The sequence below is a fragment of the Coregonus clupeaformis genome, chromosome 20 (assembly GCF_020615455.1).
Source record: "Coregonus clupeaformis isolate EN_2021a chromosome 20, ASM2061545v1, whole genome shotgun sequence".
In the NCBI taxonomy this organism is placed as follows: Eukaryota; Metazoa; Chordata; class Actinopteri; order Salmoniformes; family Salmonidae; genus Coregonus; species Coregonus clupeaformis.
In genome coordinates, this window is record NC_059211.1 from 26566358 (window position 1) to 26584193 (window position 17836).

The following is a 17836-nucleotide window of genomic DNA, read 5'->3' on the forward strand; positions in this document are numbered from 1 at the left end:
ATGGATATTGTTACAGAGGAACAACATATTCAATGTTGCCCCACAACGGTTATCTGTCTGCTTTTCTCACATAAATACAGTATATATTTATTTATTTTATTTTTATTTATTATATACACACACACACACACACACACACACAAACACACACACACACACACACACACACACACATAGTACGTTTTTTTCTTCAGTACATTACTTTTAACTCCCTGCCTTATCACAGTAGCTTAGTTCCTAGCGTACAGGCAGTGTGGTCCTGAGGTAGTTAGCTGTAGTGCAGTAGGCAGTGTGGTCCTGAGGTAGTTAGCTGTAGTGCAGCAGGCAGTGTGGTCCTGAGGTAGTTAGCTGTAGTGCAGCAGGCAGTGTGGTCCTGAGGTAGTTAGCTGTAGTGCAGCTAACTGCCTAATATTGCCATTCTGTACAGTACAGTACACTACTGTACCAACTAGCCATGCACGAGACAGGGAGAGCTGTGCTCAGGGTCAATTAGAGGTCATACTGGGCGGTTAAGAGCATTGGGCCAGTAACCGAAAAGTCGCTGGTTCGTATCCCAAAGCCGGCAAGGTAGAGAAATCTGCCGTTCTGCCCTTGAGCAAGGCAGTTAATCCCCAAAAACCACTGCTCCCTCCGCACCTCTCTGATTCAGAGGGGTTGGGTTAAATGCGGAAGAGACATTTCGGTTGAATGCATTCAGTTGTGCAACTGACTAGGTAGCCCCTTTCCCTGTACGTCCCAGGTTAACCTGAGTGTGTAACACCTTGCTATCTCTGGAATCCCCTCCGCTGTGGCGTGGAGCAAGGTGGAGCTTGTTCAATCAATGAGCTGTCTGTCACAGCAGGAGTGTACAGTACACTCTTAGAAAAACGGGTTCCAAAAGGGTTCTTCAGCTGTCCCCGTAGGAGAACCCTTTTTGGTTCCAGGTAGAACCCTTTTGGGTTCCATGTTGAATGAACCCTCTATGGAAAGGGTTCTGCATGGAACCGAAAAGAGTTCTACCTGGAACTAAAAAGGTTTTTACCTGGAACGAAAACTAGTTCTTCAAAGAGTTCTCATATGACAGGGATCATCAACTAGATTCAGCCGTGGGCCGATTTTTTTCTTGAGTGGATGGTCAGGGGGCCAGAACATAATTTCTAATAATTTGTAGACTGCAAATTGAGCGCAAGAATCCCAAACAGATATAATATTTGATACTAATCATTTCAAACCTTGCTTACATTTGTATACGAACACATACATGGGGAGAACAAGTATTTGATACACTGCCGATATTGCAGGTTTTCCTACTTACAAAGCATGTAGAGGTCTGTAATTTTTATCATAGGTACACTTCAACTGTGAGAGACGGAATCTAAAACAAAAATCCAGAAAATCACAATATATGATTTTTAAGTAATTAATTTGCATTTTATTGCATGACATAAGTATTTGATACATCAGAAAAGCAGAACTTAATATTTGGTACAGAAACCTTTGTTTGCAATTACAGAGATCATACGTTTCCTGTAGGTCTTGACCAGGTTTGCACACACTGCAGCAGGGATTTTGGCCCACTCCTCCATACAGACCTTCTCCAGATCCTTCAGGTTTCGGGGCTGTCGCTGGGCAATACGGACTTTCATCTCCCTCCAAAGATTTTCTATTGGGTTCAGGTCTGGAGACTGGCTAGGCCACTCCAGGACCTTGAGATGCTTCTTACGGAGCCACTCCTTAGTTGCCCTGGCTGTGTGTTTCGGGTCGTTGTCATGCTGGAAGACCCAGCCACGACCCATCTTCAATGCTCTTACTGAGGGAAGGAGGTTGTTGGCCAAGATCTCGCGATACATGGCCCCATCCATCCTCCCCTCAATACGATGCAGTCGTCCTGTCCCCTTTGCAGAAAAGCATCCCCAAAGAATGATGTTTCTACCTCCATGCTTCACGGTTGGGATGGTGTTCTTGGGGTTGTACTCATCCTTCTTCTTCCTCCAAATACAGCGAGTGGAGTTTAGACCAAAAAGCTATATTTTTGTCTCATCAGACCACATGACCTTCTCCCATTCCTCCTCTGGATCATCCAGATGGTCATTGGCAAACTTCAGACGGGCCTGGACATGCGCTGGCTTGAGCAGGGGGACCTTGCGTGCGCTGCAGGATTTTAATCCATGACGGCGTAGTGTGTTACTAATGGTTTTCTTTGAGACTGTGGTCCCAGCTCTCTTCAGGTCATTGACCAGGTCCTGCTCAGTAGTTCTGGGCTGATCCCTCACCTTCCTCATGATCATTGATGCCCCACGAGGTGAGATCTTGCATGGAGCCCCAGACCGAGGGTGATTGACCGTCATCTTGAACTTCTTCCATTTTCTAATAATTGCGCCAACATTTGTTGCCTTCTCACCAAGCTGCTTGCCTATTGTTCTGTAGCCCATCCCAGCCTTGTGCAGGTCTACAATTTTATCCCTGATGTCCTTACACAGCTCTGTGGTCTTGGCCATTGTGGAGAGGTTGGAGTCTGTTTGATTGAGTGTGTGGACAGGTGTCTTTTATACAGGTAACGAGTTCAAACAGGTGCAGTTAATACAGGTAATGAGTGGAGAACAGGAGGGCTTCTTAAAGAAAAACTAACAGGTCTGTGAGAGCCGGAATTCTTACTGGTTGGTAGGTGATCAAATACTTGCAATGCAATAAAATGCAAATTAATTACTTAAAAATCATACAATGTGATTTTCTGGAACAGAATTACAGACCTCTACATGCTTTGTAAGTAGGAAAACCAGCAAAATCGGCAGTGTATCAAATACTTGTTCTCCCCACTGTATATCTCTCTATTATGCGTTGGAATACTTTGGAATAAACATACACACGCCTTGATATTCTCGCCTGTCCAGCCTGCGCAAAAAAATAAATACAGCTTCCATCCCATTATTTGATAACGGATCAAGAGAGTTTGGAAGAGTCCAGCCACCTTTATAAATTACAGAGGAAGAGCTGTGTGTGTGTGTGTGTGTGTGTGTGTGTGTGTGTGTGTGTGTGTGTGTGTGTGTTTGTATCCCGAACGCTCGACTTGGCGCAGCATCCAGTCTCCATTAAAAAGCCCTTCATTTATAATCTTTTCACACTGGGCCTGTGACTGTGTAGGTGTAATGGGATGTGGGCACGGAACACACACACAGTCGCTCCTTTCCCAGAGGCGGTGCGGTTGTTTCAGACTCTAGCCATTTCCCAATAGCTTCTGAAAACATTGGGTCATTTGCTGTTCTTCTCTAAGCACCTCTCTCCCCCTCACACCCACGCCATATCACACAGGAGATGGAACTGCAGCTGGGAGGTGGTTCGACCCAAACCTAAAACATTGACAGCTTCCTCACAGGGCCTGAGGAAAACAACAGAGGGAGGGAGGGAGGGAGGGAGGGAGGGAGGGAGGGAGGGAGGGAGGGAGGGAGGGAGGGAGAATGATGGGAGGGGGTAGAGAAAGTGAGAGAAAAAGACAGAGAGAGAGGGAAATAATTAAAGGAGTAAGAATGGGAGAGCGATGCAGTTGAGATTTTAATATCTATTCATCTGATTATTATTAGGATAGACAGGAAGAAAGTCGCTGGTGCTGATAAAGCCATGTAAAAATGATAATTATGTAATTACCACCCACTGGCTGTGTAGAACGTTGGGGCCTGCCTTTCTATATTGTACAGATCTAATCATGTGATTTAAGCCTGATCTGCATCTTTATCAGAGCTGGGCCATTGCTAATTTATTCATAGATTTATTTACTGTTCGCCAGTTTTCGAAAGAAACACAATTAATTTCCAGCAACGCACGCAGAGCGGGAATTACCCCCTGCCCACACTGAACGACAAGGGACCAGAGATGCGTTCGGGATCTTGTTCTGTCTGACAGTTTGCGTTCTAACCGCCTTGAGTCTCTGTGAAATGTATTAATTAATTAATCAATTACCATACAGAACTCCAACATCAGCCTCAACAACACCATACCCTTTCTGGCATCCAATGTCCATCTCTTCTTCATTCTAGAAAGGTTGACATAATCCCACCAGGGGAAGCTACGTGAAGACTGACTGGCATAATTTGATTCATATTTAAATCCAGACCTAACCACCATCTGACTCCTCTAGTGATGTCTGGTGATTGAGCCATTCATGGGGTATTCTCCTTTAAATTCCCATGGCTGATATCTGTTATCTACCCATCATGCCTAGCTGTGAAAGAGTAGAGGTATCGCTGGTGGATGACACTGATCTTATCTAAAGATTTCTCTTTGTCTCCTGGTGATATTCTGCTATTTCCTTTTCATCTGTGGTGCCATTTACCGTGGCTCCTCCAGGCTCCCTCCCCAGACAGACAGACAGACAGACAGACTACACTGAGACACCCTAAGACTAGGCTGCCCTTTAAACCATCAGACATAAATGCTGTCTCTCTGGGCTTTTACTGCAGTTTTATACCATTAATAGCATGGGGAAATAATTTCAAAACCACCAAATTAATTTGAAAGACTACCACCAATTTAAAATGCCTTTGAAAAGACCACCACCCGTTTGGAATTCATCTTAAAAGACATCCAGTTCGGAGCGTAGCCCATCAGAGGTGAATCTTTTCCCAATTACCGCACAGCGCAGGGTGGCTAAATTGTCACACCCCCTATTATGTCATGTCGTGTCATCATATAATGTCTTATCACTACCTGTCCCGCTCTCCTCACTCTTGTCCATGATATGATTGGTCTACCCTGATTCTCTACCCACTGAGTGTTCTATACATACAGTATATTCCCCTGCCACTCCCAGAGTGTCTGAGTACTAGTGCTGAGCGATTAGTGCCATATGAGGTCAGTACGGTTTCGGTTCGATTATGAAAAAAATTATCAGGATTTGTCGATTTCAGTTTCAATATTTTTTTTTTACATTAAATGCACTATGCATTATGTGGGTTGAATGCTGTAACACAGAATAAAACATGATGGAAGTGACTGCCCATGACTGCTTATCACTTATCAACCATCATTTATTCACATTACTTTACTTTAATACAATATTTCAGTTGTTCTGTATATTACATTTGTTTTATTTAATGACTTTATTATTTCATTCCAAGTCATCATCTCATCTCGATAGAGCTGCTGCTTATGCTGTCTGACAAAATCACTATTTTAGTAGTTCTTCAAAGTAAATAAGGCATACTTTTATGACTGCTGAATACCAACTATCAATCACTTAGATTATGTATTTTCAGGTAGAGATACACCACATGGCCAAAAGTATGTGGACAGCTGCTCGTCAAACATCTCATTCCAAAATCATGGGCATTAATATGGATTTGGTCCCCCCTTTGCTGCTATAACAGCCTCCACTCTTCTGGGAAGGCTTTCCACTAGATGTTGGAACATTGCTGCGGGGACATTAGTGAGGTCTGGTGCTGATGGGCGACTAGGCCTGGCTCGCAGTCGGAGTTCCAATTCATCACCAAAGGTGTTCGATGGGATTGAGGTCAGGGCTCTGTGCAGGCCAGTCAAGTTCTTCCACACCGATCTCGACAAACCATTTCTGTATGGACCTCGCTTTGTGCATGGGGGCATTGTCATGTTGAAACAGGAAAGGGCCTTCCCCAAACTGTTGCCACAAAGTTGGAAGCACATAATCGTCTAGAATGTCATTGTATGCTGTAGTGTTAAGATTTCCCTTCACTGTAACTGAGGGGCCTAGCCCAAACCATGAAAAACAGCTCCAGACCATTATTCCTCCTCCACCAAACTTTACAGTTGGCACTATGCATTGGGGCAGGTAGCATTCTCCTGGCATCCACCAAACCCAGATTTGTCTGTCGGACTGCCAGATGGTGAAGCATGATTCATCACGCCAGAAAACGCGTTTCCACTGCTCCAGAGTCCAATGGCGGCGAGCTTTACACCACTCCAGCTGACGCTTGCATTGTGCATGGTGATCATAGGCTTGTGTGTGGCTGCTCGGCCATGGAAACCCATTTCATGAAGCTCCCGACGAGTAGTTCTTGTGCTGACGTTGCTTCCAGAGGCAGTTTGGAACTTGTTAGTGAGTATTGCAGCCGAGGACAGACGATTTTTACGCACTTTACGCTTCAGCACTCGGTGGTCCCGTTCTGTGAGCTTGTGTGGCCTACCACTTCGCGGCTGAGCTGTTGTTGCTCCTAGACGTTTCCACTTCACAATAACAGTACTTACAGTTGACCGGGGCAGCTCTAGCAGGGCAGAAATTTGACGAACTGACTTGTTGGAAAGGTGGCATCCTATGACGGTGTCACGTTGAAAGTCACTGAGCTCTTCAGTACGGGCCATTCTTCTGCTAATATTTGTCTATGGAGACTGCATGGCTGTGTGCTTGATTTTATACACCTGTCAGCAACGGGTGTGGCTGAAATACCTGAATCCACTCATTTGAATGGGTGTCCACATACTTCTGGCCATGTTGTGTACCTCGTGAAGCAACTGCTCTCTATCCCTCTCGATCACGCGTTCTTCTTTCTTATCTCCCTCTCCGTGTCTGCCCCACACAGACCGGACAGGTAGGCCTCAAATGGATTATGGTCATTGTAGTTAATTACCACGTTTTCTGCTCTACACCACTCAGAATATTAGCCTGTTGGAAACTACAGCTCTCTACTGCATCGCACAGTTTGGGCTTGATCTGATATATCTCTAGAGAAACTGTGCAATTGATGTGAGCATTGATCTCACAGAAAAAAACAGACCTAAATGTAATTCAAATGATTGAACCAACGTATGTCAACATTTTGGTTAATCGCTTAGCACTACTGAGTACTCCTGTGGCCTGTCTATCTGCCTCTGCCTGTCAGTCTGATAGCCTGTGAACCCCAACCTCAAAGCCCTAATTTAGTCAAAGTACTGATAAACAGCCTGGGACCCTAGAGAGGGGCTGACTGGCGGCCTGTCTATACACACACACATCCCCATCCACATTCTCTCACATAAACAGGCCCCTCTGGCCCTCCTGTCTGTAGTTCACGTGTATGGTTGTACCTACTGAATCCCTCCCCCTCCTCCTCCTCCTCTTCCTCCTCCCTCCTCCTCCTCCTCCTCCTCCTCTTCCTCCTCTTCCTCCTCCTCCTCCTTCCCCAACCCAAAGCTCCAGAGTCTTTAGCCCACTAAGTGAACTGGCTAACATCTCCTATGAGGAGAGCTGTACATCATAGATGTGTCTTGTTTCCGATACAACTTTTCATCCCAAATTGCACCCTATTTCAATATATCATGCACTACTTTTGACCGAAGTAGTGCACTATATAGGGAATAGGGTGCCATTTGGGGGGCAGTCAGGGGGGTTCCCTCAGGGAACACATCTCTCTGATCCACACTGCTTTAATGATTTAAGTATAATGGTGCCTCATAGCAACGGTGAACGCTACATTAGCTCGCTGTTGCAAAACAATGGCTCAAGACGATACCCAGGCCAGGAGATGTGGGATGGGGAGTGGAGGACTACAGCTCATCGTTACTGCTATCCAGAGGCTGCTGTTGACAAATTGTTTTCCCTAAATAGAATTATTCATCAGGATATGATCAGCCCTGGATGTCAGCACAGCACCAGTAGACCATTCTATCATCATTGATTAGTTGTATTGATAACTCATATGTAGATATAGATTGGTATTCTAGACCATGTTGTTTGTTTGCTCTATGGTCCATTAGAGCCAGACTAGAAGGCTGTAGACCAGGTGTCTGGCTGAAGATGTTGGGTACCGACTTCAGACGAGCCCTGTGACGCTTGTGTTGGTGAGAGTCTCGTCTGGGCATAGAGGGGTCATAATAGTTTTGTAGGCCAAACCGTTTGGACACTACAGACGTTTTCGGGATGTCTCATGGTCTGACAAACACAGCTGTAGCTCTGCCACCTTTCACCGCAGATGCGGAAGACCAACATTGGCGGATGCGGTGGATTGAGACGCAGCCCGTGCAGAACCAGATATTGTATGTCTCACTTAAACAGACATGGGAATTTCTGGGGATTTTTGTATTATGCTAATTAGATTTCCACAGGGGCGCGGACATTGACTCTAGGGGTTAAGTTGCTTGATGGAGGATTTATCTATGAGAAATATATCAGAGAGCCAAATGCTATTCTGAAGCCAGCATACAGTATAATATGATACTCGGTAAAAGAGAGGTGTTCATATCATTCTTCTTAGACGACAAATAGCATCAACAGTGTTTGCTTTTTCATTAATTTATCTGTAAATTCCAACATTCAACCACTGTTGATTGGCAACAAAGTCTATTGACCTGAATTAAAATTTGTCCTTGCTCAACTGTCAGTCAATTAACATACAGACAGAGAGGGGGGTTGGGGGTTGACCTGGGAAACACCTGATCATATAATTGCCTCTTGTTTATTTGTTGACTTAATTAAATTACTCTGATAGGAGTGGAGATGATTAGTATGCTTCCGCAAAATTAGCAGAAAATCCAATTGGCTATTATTATAATTAGCCCCAGTGGCGCAGTGTGTTATGTGTGGTGAGGAGACACTGAAGTGGTGGGCCACACACACACACACACACACACACACACACACACACACACACAGAAGTGAAATGCTACTGAAAGACAAGTGTGCCCTTTCCCCACAACACATAAATCATAGGGAGTCAGTCCAATGTGGAAATGTGATAATGTCACTGTTGGGATTGGCTGGAGTATTTCACTGTGGGTGTTACACTCCACACTCCACAGAGCCTGGATAGGTGAAAAGGCTAAAGTGGCATTTATCATCTGCTGTGAACACTAGCCAGTTGGCAGGAGTGTGTTTATATGAACTGCAGTATGACTTAAGTATGAGAGGAAGGATGTCAGTTGAGGTTTGTGTGTATCTGTTGTAGCAGTATTTGGGTACCTGCTTTCTGTACGTGCATGTCCTAATATTACTGTCTGTGTGAGTAGTTCGGCATTATGCCAGTATGTGTGTGTGTTTGTCTATGAGTGAGTGTGTGTGTGTGTCTGAGTGAGTATGTGTGTGTGTGTCTATGAGTGAGTGTGTGTGTGTGTATGAGTGAGTGTGTCTGTGAGTGAATGAGTGAGTGTCTGTGAGTGTGTGTGTGTGTTTGTGAGTGAGTGTGTATGTTTGTGAGTGAGTGTGTGTGTGTCTATGAGTGAGTGTGTGTGTGTGTGTGTCTATGAGTGAGTGTGTGTGAGCTTGTCTGTGTCTTTGTGTGTTTAAATGAGCCTGTGAATTCTCTCTCTGCACTATGTCCGCACAGTGTTATAGCAATCCTCTACATAAAAAGGCCATACAACTCAATACCTCCACAGTTATCCCTTTGGTTCAGCTGACCCTATTAAGGCAGGGCCAGCCGCTTATCACTGCATACTAACAGTCATTTAGCCTGTGCTGCCACTACACAGAGCCAGGGCCAGGCCTGGGGCTATTTGGGCAGCCAGGAAATCAATGAGGTTAGAGGGAGACACAGAGAGGTTATAGAGGAGCCTGTCAGAGCCTGTCTCAGAGCATCTCTCTCAGTCTCAGACACATACAGTACAGAAGCCAAGTGTTTTTAGCATGGCTGTGGCTCTTGGCCCTGGAGGCTCCATGGCTGGATGTGTAGTTCAGAGCAGGCCCAGGCGCCTGTGGCTCTGGGCCCTGGAGGCTCCATGGCTGGATGTGTAGTTCAGAGCAGGCCCAGGCGCCTGTGGCTCTGGAGGCTCCATGGCTGGATGTGTAGTTCAGAGCAGGGCCTGGAGTGTGATTGTGTTTCTCATCTCTAATCTCATACCCTTTTTAGCGCCCACTGTCATTCTGTTACGCAGTCTGTTAGAAGAAGTTCCTCTTTCTTACTGTTCTGTTTTGTCTATACTCTCTTACATGACTCTTACATGACAGCTCATGGTTTCCCTTCATCACTCTCCCATGTTTAGACCTCTAACTCATCCCTCTCTCTCTCTCTTTCTCTCTCTCTCTCTCTCTCTCTCCGTGTCTCTTGCTTCCCTCTACAGACGCCAAGGCCTGCCCCGCCAAGGAGTTCCAGTGCCATAACAGGAAGTGTGTGGCTCCCATCTTTGTGTGCGACGGCGATGACGACTGCGGGGATGGGAGTGATGAGGAGAAGTGTTCCATTTCCACCTGTGGCCCCCACGAGTTCCGCTGTAACGACTCAGAGTGCATCCCAGCCCTGTGGAGCTGCGATGGGGACCCAGACTGCGGGGATAAGTCTGATGAGTCTATGGAGCGCTGTAGTCGCCGGACAGAGCCCCAGAAGCCCCGTTGCCCGGCGGGGGAGTTCCAGTGTGGAAGTGGAGAGTGTGTCCACCTCAACTGGAAGTGTGACGGCGACGCAGACTGCAAGGACAAATCTGACGAGGCTGACTGCGGTAAGTCATCTACTGTATCTGGGCTTGGGTCACCTGAGGATGCACACAGGATGTGGCCGTACATATACAGTGCATTCGGAAAGAATTCAGACCCCTTGACTTTTTCCACATTATTTTTACATTACAGCCTTATTCTAAAATGGATTAAATTGTTTTTTTCCCCCTCATCAATCTATGGCTGTGGTCAAAAGTTTTGAAAATGACACAAATATTAATCTTCACAAAGTCTGCTGCCTCAGTTTTTATGATGGCAATTTGCATATACTCCAGAATGTTATGAAGAGTGATCAGATGAATTGCAATTAATTGCAAAGTCCCTCTTTGCCATGAAAATGAACTTAATCCCCAAAATACATTTCCACTGCATTTCAGCCCTGCCACAAAAGGACCAGCTCGCATCATGTCAGTGATTCTCTCGTTAACACAGGTGAGAGTGTTGACGAGGACAAGGCTGGAGATCACTCTGTCATGCTGATTACATTTTACATTTACATTTTAGTCATTTAGCAGATGCTCTTATCCAGAGCGACTTACAGTTAGTGAGTGCATACATTTTCATACTGGCCCCCCGTGGGAATCGAACCCACAACCCTGGCGTTGCAAGTGCCATGCTCTACCAACTGAGCTACAGGAGGCCCCTGATTGAGTTAGAATAACAGACTGGAAGCTTTTAAAGGAGGGTGGTGCTTGAAATCATTGTTCTTCCTCTGTTAACCATGGTTACCTGCAAGGAAACACGTGCCGTCATCATTGCTTTGCACAAAAAGGGCTTCATAGGCAAGGATATTGCTGCCAGTAAGATTGCACCACCTAAATCAACCATTTATCGGATCATCAAGAACTTCAAGGAGAGAGGTTCAATTGTTGTGAAGAAGGCGTCAGGGCACCCAAGAAAGTCCAGCAAGCGCCAGGACCGTCTCCTAAAGTTGATTCAGCTGCGGGATCGGGGCACCACCTGTGCAGAGCTTGCTCAGGAATGGCAGCAGGCAGGTGTGAGTGCATCTGCACGCACAGTGAGGCAAAGACTTTTGGAGGATGGCCTGATGTCAAGAAGGGCAGCAAAGAAGCCACTTCTCTCCAGGAAAAACATCAGGGACAGACTGATATTCTGCAAAAGGTACAGGGATTGGACTGCTGAGGACTGGGGTAAAGTCATTTTCTCTGATGAATCCCCTTTCTGATTGTTTGGGGCATCTGGAAAAAAGCTTGTCCAGAGAAGACAAGTTGAGTGCTACCATCAGTCCTGTGTCATGCCAACAGTAAAGCATCCTGAGACCATTCATGTGTGGGGTTGCTTCTCAGCTAAGGGAGTGGGCTCAATCACAATTTTGCCTAAGAACACAGCCATGAATAAAGAATGGTACCAACAAATCCTCCGAGAGCAACTTCTCCCAACAATCCAAGAACAGTTTGGTGATGAACAATGCCTTTTCCAGCATGATGGAGCACCTTGCCATAAGGCAAATGTGATAACTAAGTGGCTCTGGGAACAAAACATCAACATTTTGGGTCCATGGCCAGGAAACTCCCCAGACCTTAATCCCATTGAGAACTTGTGGTCAATCCTCAAGAGGCGGGTGGACAAACAAAAACCCACAAATTCTAACAAACTCCAAGCATTGATTATGCAAGAATGGGCTGCCATCAGTCAGGATGTGGCCCAGAAGTTAATTGACAGCATGCCAGGGCGGATTGCAGAGGTCTTGAAAAAGAAGGGTCAACACTGCAAATATTGACTCTTTGCATAAACTTAATGTAATTGTAAATAAAAGCCTTTGACATTTATGGAAAGCTTGTAATTATACTTCAGTATACCATAGTAACATCTGACAAAAATATCTAAAAACACTGAAGCAGCAAACTTTGTGAAGACCAATACTTGTGTCATTCTCAAAACTTTTGACCACGACTGTACACACAATACCCCTTAATGACGAAGCAAAAAAAAATATTTTATAATTTTTTGCAAATATATTACAAAAAAAACGTTAATATATAATTTACATAGGTATTCAGACCCTTTACTCTGTACTTTGTTGAACCACCTTTGGCACCGATTACAGCCTCAAGTCTTCTTGGGTATGACGCTACAAGCTTGGCACACCTTTATTTGGTGAGTTTCTCCCATTCTTCTCTGCAGATCCTCTCAAGCTCTGTCAGGTTAGATGGGGAGCATCGCTGCACAGCTATTTTCAGGTCTCTCCAGAGATGTTCGATCAGGTTCAAGTCTGGACTCTGGCTGGGCCACTCAAGGACATTCAGAGACTTGTCCCGAACCCACTCCTGCGTTGTCTTGGCTGTGTGCCTAGGGTCGTTGTCCTGTTGGAAGGTGAACCATCGCCCCAATCAGAGGCCCTGAGCACTCTGGAGCAGGTTCAAAAGATCTCTCTGTACTTTGCTCCGTTCATCTTTCCCTCGATCCTGACTAGTCTCCCTGCCACTGAAAGACATCCCCACAGCATGATGCTGCCACCACCATGCTTCACCGTAGGGGGATGGTGCCAGGTTTGCTTGGCATTCAGGCCAAAGAGTTCAGTCTTGGATTCATCAGACCAGAGAATATTGTTTTTCATGGTCTGAGTCCTTTAGGTGCCTTTTGGCAAACTCCAAGCTTGCTGTCATGTGCCTTTTACTGAGGAGTGGCTTCCGTCTGGCCACTCTACCATAAAGGCCTGATTGGTGGAGTGCTGCAGAGATGGTTGTCCTTCTGGAAGGTTCTCCCATCTCCACAGAGGAACTTTGGAGCTCTGTCAGAGTGACCATTGGGTTATTGGTCACCTCCCTGACCAAGAAGTCCCTTCTCCCACGATTGCTCAGTTTGGCCAGGCAGCCAGCTCTAGGAAGAGTCTGGGTGGTTCCAAACTTCTTCCATTTAAGAATGATGAAGGCCACTGTGTACTTGGGGACATTCAATGCTGCAGAGTTTTTTTGGTACCCTTCCCCAGATCTGTGACTCGACACAATCCTGTCTCGGAGCTCTATGGACAATTCCTTCGACCTCATGGCTTGGTTTTTGCTCTGACATGCACTGTCAACTGTTGGACCTTATATAGACAGGTATGCCTTTCCAAATAATTTCCAATCAATTTAATTTACCACAGGTGAACTCCAATCAAGTTGTAGAAACATGATCACAGATGATCAATGGAAAAATAATGCACCTGAGCTCAATTTCAAGTCTCATAGCAAAGGGTCTGAATAGTTATGTAAATGAGGTATTTCTACAAACCTGTTTTCACTTTGTCATTATGAGGTATTGTGTGTAGATTGAAAAATAATTAAATACATTTTTAGAATAAGGCTGTAACGTAACAAAATGTGGAAAAAGTGAAGGGGTCTGAAAACTTTCCGAATGCACTGTATATGTATATAGTCTATATGGACAGGAAGTGGAGTTTTCTGTGTGTGTAGGGTTGTAGTAAGCTTAGAATGATTTAACAGCTTAAAATCACTATACATATCTATGTACAATTAATATATGTGGATGGATTTGTTTGTGTACAGGCATTGGTGTGTGTTGTAGCGTCTTTGTCTGTATGTGTGTGCCTGCGTGTCTGTATGAATGATACAGTATGCTATCAAAGCCCCCGAGACATCTGTTTTGGCGCCCGTTAATAAGAAGCTCCACGCTGGAATCACCACGGCAATCAGTGGGGTTGGTTGCCATGCAACAGTGTGATGATTGGAACAGTGGAGAGCCCTTGAGAGGGAGCGAGGGTCCCCACTACCATGCCCTCTCTCCCTGAGTAACACACTATTCTCAACCCCAGAGACCACTCAGTAATGACAAACACTGATCACAAAGACAGGGAGGAAGTCAGAGTAGATTCATGCAGGGGTTTCAGACTTATTAGAGGGTTTGGATGTTAAAATATGATTAAACCTACCTACCATTATGATCAAAAACAATATTATGATTAAAATATAATATCCTCCCTTATTGTGGGTACTTTATGTTAACTGTAGAGACCATACTAATGTTAAGCCGATGTACAAGTCATACCAGTGCTGTGGTGTCATGTGTAGTGGTATGTGATGACATGATCATTACTTAAAAAATAAATGAACAACTGTTTTATTGTGTGCTCTGAAATAAAACCCAGTCCACTGAGGCCCACAGGAGAGGTCATCATGCTGGGTTTAGAGATAAAACATGTGGCTATGAGTCCAGAGACTGTTAGGAAAAGTAACCCAAATAAACATTAACATAACCTTTAAGTCTATATATTAGATCTTGAAGTGCAAACAAACCACCCACAGCACAGACATTTTAGTAAGTTATTGTATCTTTGTTTCTTTGTGTCTTCTGATGAGCAGGACCCTAATGCAGTGTTCTGTGCATTTGTTTTGTTACAACCCAACATGAAACAGAGATACAGGACATTCCCCTGAACTAGGCACATGATTCTATAGGTGTACCTCAAATGTATTTAGCTGATTCCCTCATCGTCTTCCTCTCAAAGCACATTGAAGCAGAAGATCTGAAGTTCCTCCTAAATTATATACAGTGCATTTGAAAAGTATTCAGACACCTTGACTTTTTCCACATTTTGTTACGTTACAGCCTTATTGTAAAATTGATTCAATTGTTTCCCCCCCCCCTCATCAATCTACGTACAATACCCCATAATGACAAAGCAAAAAAATTGATTATTTGAAATTTTAGCAAATTACAATTTATTTAAAAAAACTGAAATATCACATTTACTTAAGTATTCAGACGCTTTACTCAGTACTTTGTTGAAGCACCTTTGGCAGCGATTACAGCCTCAAGTCTTCTTGGGTATGACGCTGTATATAAATATATATACATATATATTATTCTACAAAGTAGAAAATTGTCAAAATAAAGAAAAACCCTTGAATGAGTAGGTGTTCTAAAACTTTTGAACGGTAGTGTATGTATATACAGTGGGGGAAAAAAGTATTTAGTCAGCCACCAATTGTGCAAGTTCTCCCACTTAAAAAGATGAGAGAAGCCTGTAATTTTCATCATAGGTACACGTCAACTATGACAGACAAAATGAGGAAAAAAAATCCAGAAAATCTAATTGTAGGATTTTTAATGAATTTATTTGCAAATTATAGTGGAAAATAAGTATTTGGTCAATAACAAAAGTTTCTCAATACTTTGTTATATACCCTTTGTTGGCAATGACACAGGTCAAACGTTTTCTGTAAGTCTTCACAAGGTTTTCACACACTGTTGCTGGTATTTTGGCCCATTCCTCCATGCAGATCTCCTCTAGAGCAGTGATATTTTGGGGCTGTCGCTGGGCAACACGGACTTTCAACTCCCTCCAAAGATTTTCTATGGGGTTGAGATCTGGAGACTGGCTAGGCCACTCCAGGACCTTGAAATGCTTCTTACGAAGCCACTCCTTCGTTGCCCGGGCGGTGTGTTTGGGATCATTGTCATGCTGAAAGACCCAGCCACGTTTCATCTTCAATGCCCTTGCTGATGGAAGGAGGTTTTCACTCAAAATCTCACGATACATGGCCCCATTCATTCTTTCCTTTACACGGATCAGTCGTCCTGGTCCCTTTGCAGAAAAACAGCCCCAAAGCATGATGTTTCCACCCTCATGCTTCACAGTAGGTATGGTGTTCTTTGGATGCAACTCAGCATCCTTTGTCCTCCAAACACGACGAGTTGAGTTTTTACCAAAAAGTTATATTTTGGTTTCATCTGACCATATGACATTCTCCCAATCCTCTTCTGGATCATCCAAATGCACTCTAGCAAACTTCAGACGGGCCTGGACATGTACTGGTTTAAGCAGGGGGACACGTCTGGCACTGCAGGATTTGAGTCCCTGACGGCGTAGTGTGTTACTGATGGTAGGCTTTGTTACTTTGGTCCCAGCTCTCTGCAGGTCATTCACTAGGTCCCCCCGTATGGTTCTGGGATTTTTGCTCACTGTTCTTGTGATCATTTTGACCCCACGGGGTGAGATCTTGCGTGGAGCCCCAGATCGAGGGAGATTATCAGTGGTCTTGTATGTCTTCCATTTCCTAATAATTGCTCCCACAGTTGATTTCTTCAAACCAAGCTGCTTACCTATTGCAGATTCAGTCTTCCCAGCCTGGTGCAGGTCTACAATTTTGTTTCTGGTGTCCTTTGACAGCTCTTTGGTCTTGGCCATAGTGGAGTTTGGAGTGTGACTGTTTGAGGTTGTGGACAGGTGTCTTTTATACTGATAACAAGTTCAAACAGGTGCCATTAATACAGGTAACGAGTGGAGCCTCTTAAAGAAGAAGTTACAGGTCTGTGAGAGCCAGAAATCTTGCTTGTTTGTAGGTGACCAAATACTTATTTTCCACCATAATTTGCAAATAAATTCATTAAACATTTTTACATTTACATTTTAGTCATTTAGCAGACGCTCTTATCCAGAGCGACTTACAGTTAGTGAGTGCATACATTATATTTTTTCATACTGGCCCCCCGTGGGAATCGAACCCACAACCCTGCCGTTGCAAACGCCGTACTCTACCAACATCCCTGCCTGCCATTCCCTCCCCTACCCTGGACGACGCTGGGCCAATTGTGCGCCGCCTGATTTTCTGGAGAAAAAACTTCTCAATTTGTCTGTCATAGTTGACGTGTACCTATGATGAAAATTACAGGCCTCTCTCATCTTTTTAAGTGGGAGAACTTGCACAATTGGTGGCTGACTAAATACTTTTTTCCCCCACTGTATATATATATATATATATATATATATATATATATATATATATATATATATATATATATATATATAATACATGTTTTATGTATTTTTATTTATTTGTACATTTATTTGATCAGGGAGTCATACTGAGACCAATGCCTCTTTTACAGATGAGCCCTAAATTACAGATATTACAGAAAATACACACATCAAAATATAAATACAACATGCAAGCAGAAATAAAGAAAAACAAGGTCATAAAAAACAAACACATTCATCTGTAATAAGGTCCTCAATCAGCTTTCTGAGGCACCACAACATCACATTTAAGAAGGTTTTGAAGATTGTTCCACAAATAAGGTGCAAGAAAACTAAAAGCTGATTTACCTAACTCAGTATAGACCAAAGGAATTTCCATAGTTAGCCATCCCTGAGACTGGGTGTGGTAACTCATATGTCTAAAGTTTAGTAATGATGTTAGGTACAGTGGGACTTTTTGTAAAAGGGCTTTATAAATTAAAACATAGCAATGTATCAACTTACGTGACATCAAAGAGGGCCAACCAACTTTCTGGTAGAGAATTCAGTTATGAGTTCTAAAATTGTCGCCCATAGTAAAGCGCAGTGCACTATAATAAACTGCATCTAATGGCTTTAAAGAAGCGATGAGAAATGAGAAATGGAGAATCACACACACGCTCACACGCACGCACGCACACACACATACATACACACACAGTACTAACAACAGAACCAGTCCTGGGTGTGTGTTTTACACGGACAGTGAGTAAATACCATAGAATTAGGAA

At 44.0% G+C, this 17836-nt stretch overlaps 1 protein-coding gene across 4 annotated transcripts in view; it reads left to right on the top strand.

The window, feature by feature from the left end:
- lrp8 (low density lipoprotein receptor-related protein 8, apolipoprotein e receptor) overlaps positions 1–17836 on the top strand; it is a 271348-nt gene that overhangs the window by 191418 nt on the left and 62094 nt on the right. For all 4 annotated transcript variants that reach the window (XM_045205448.1, XM_045205449.1, XM_041840045.2 and 1 more), the window contains exon 5: positions 9976–10350. In XM_045205448.1, coding sequence (XP_045061383.1) covers positions 9976–10350 — 375 coding nt within the window. The remainder of the gene's footprint in view (positions 1–9975; positions 10351–17836) is intronic.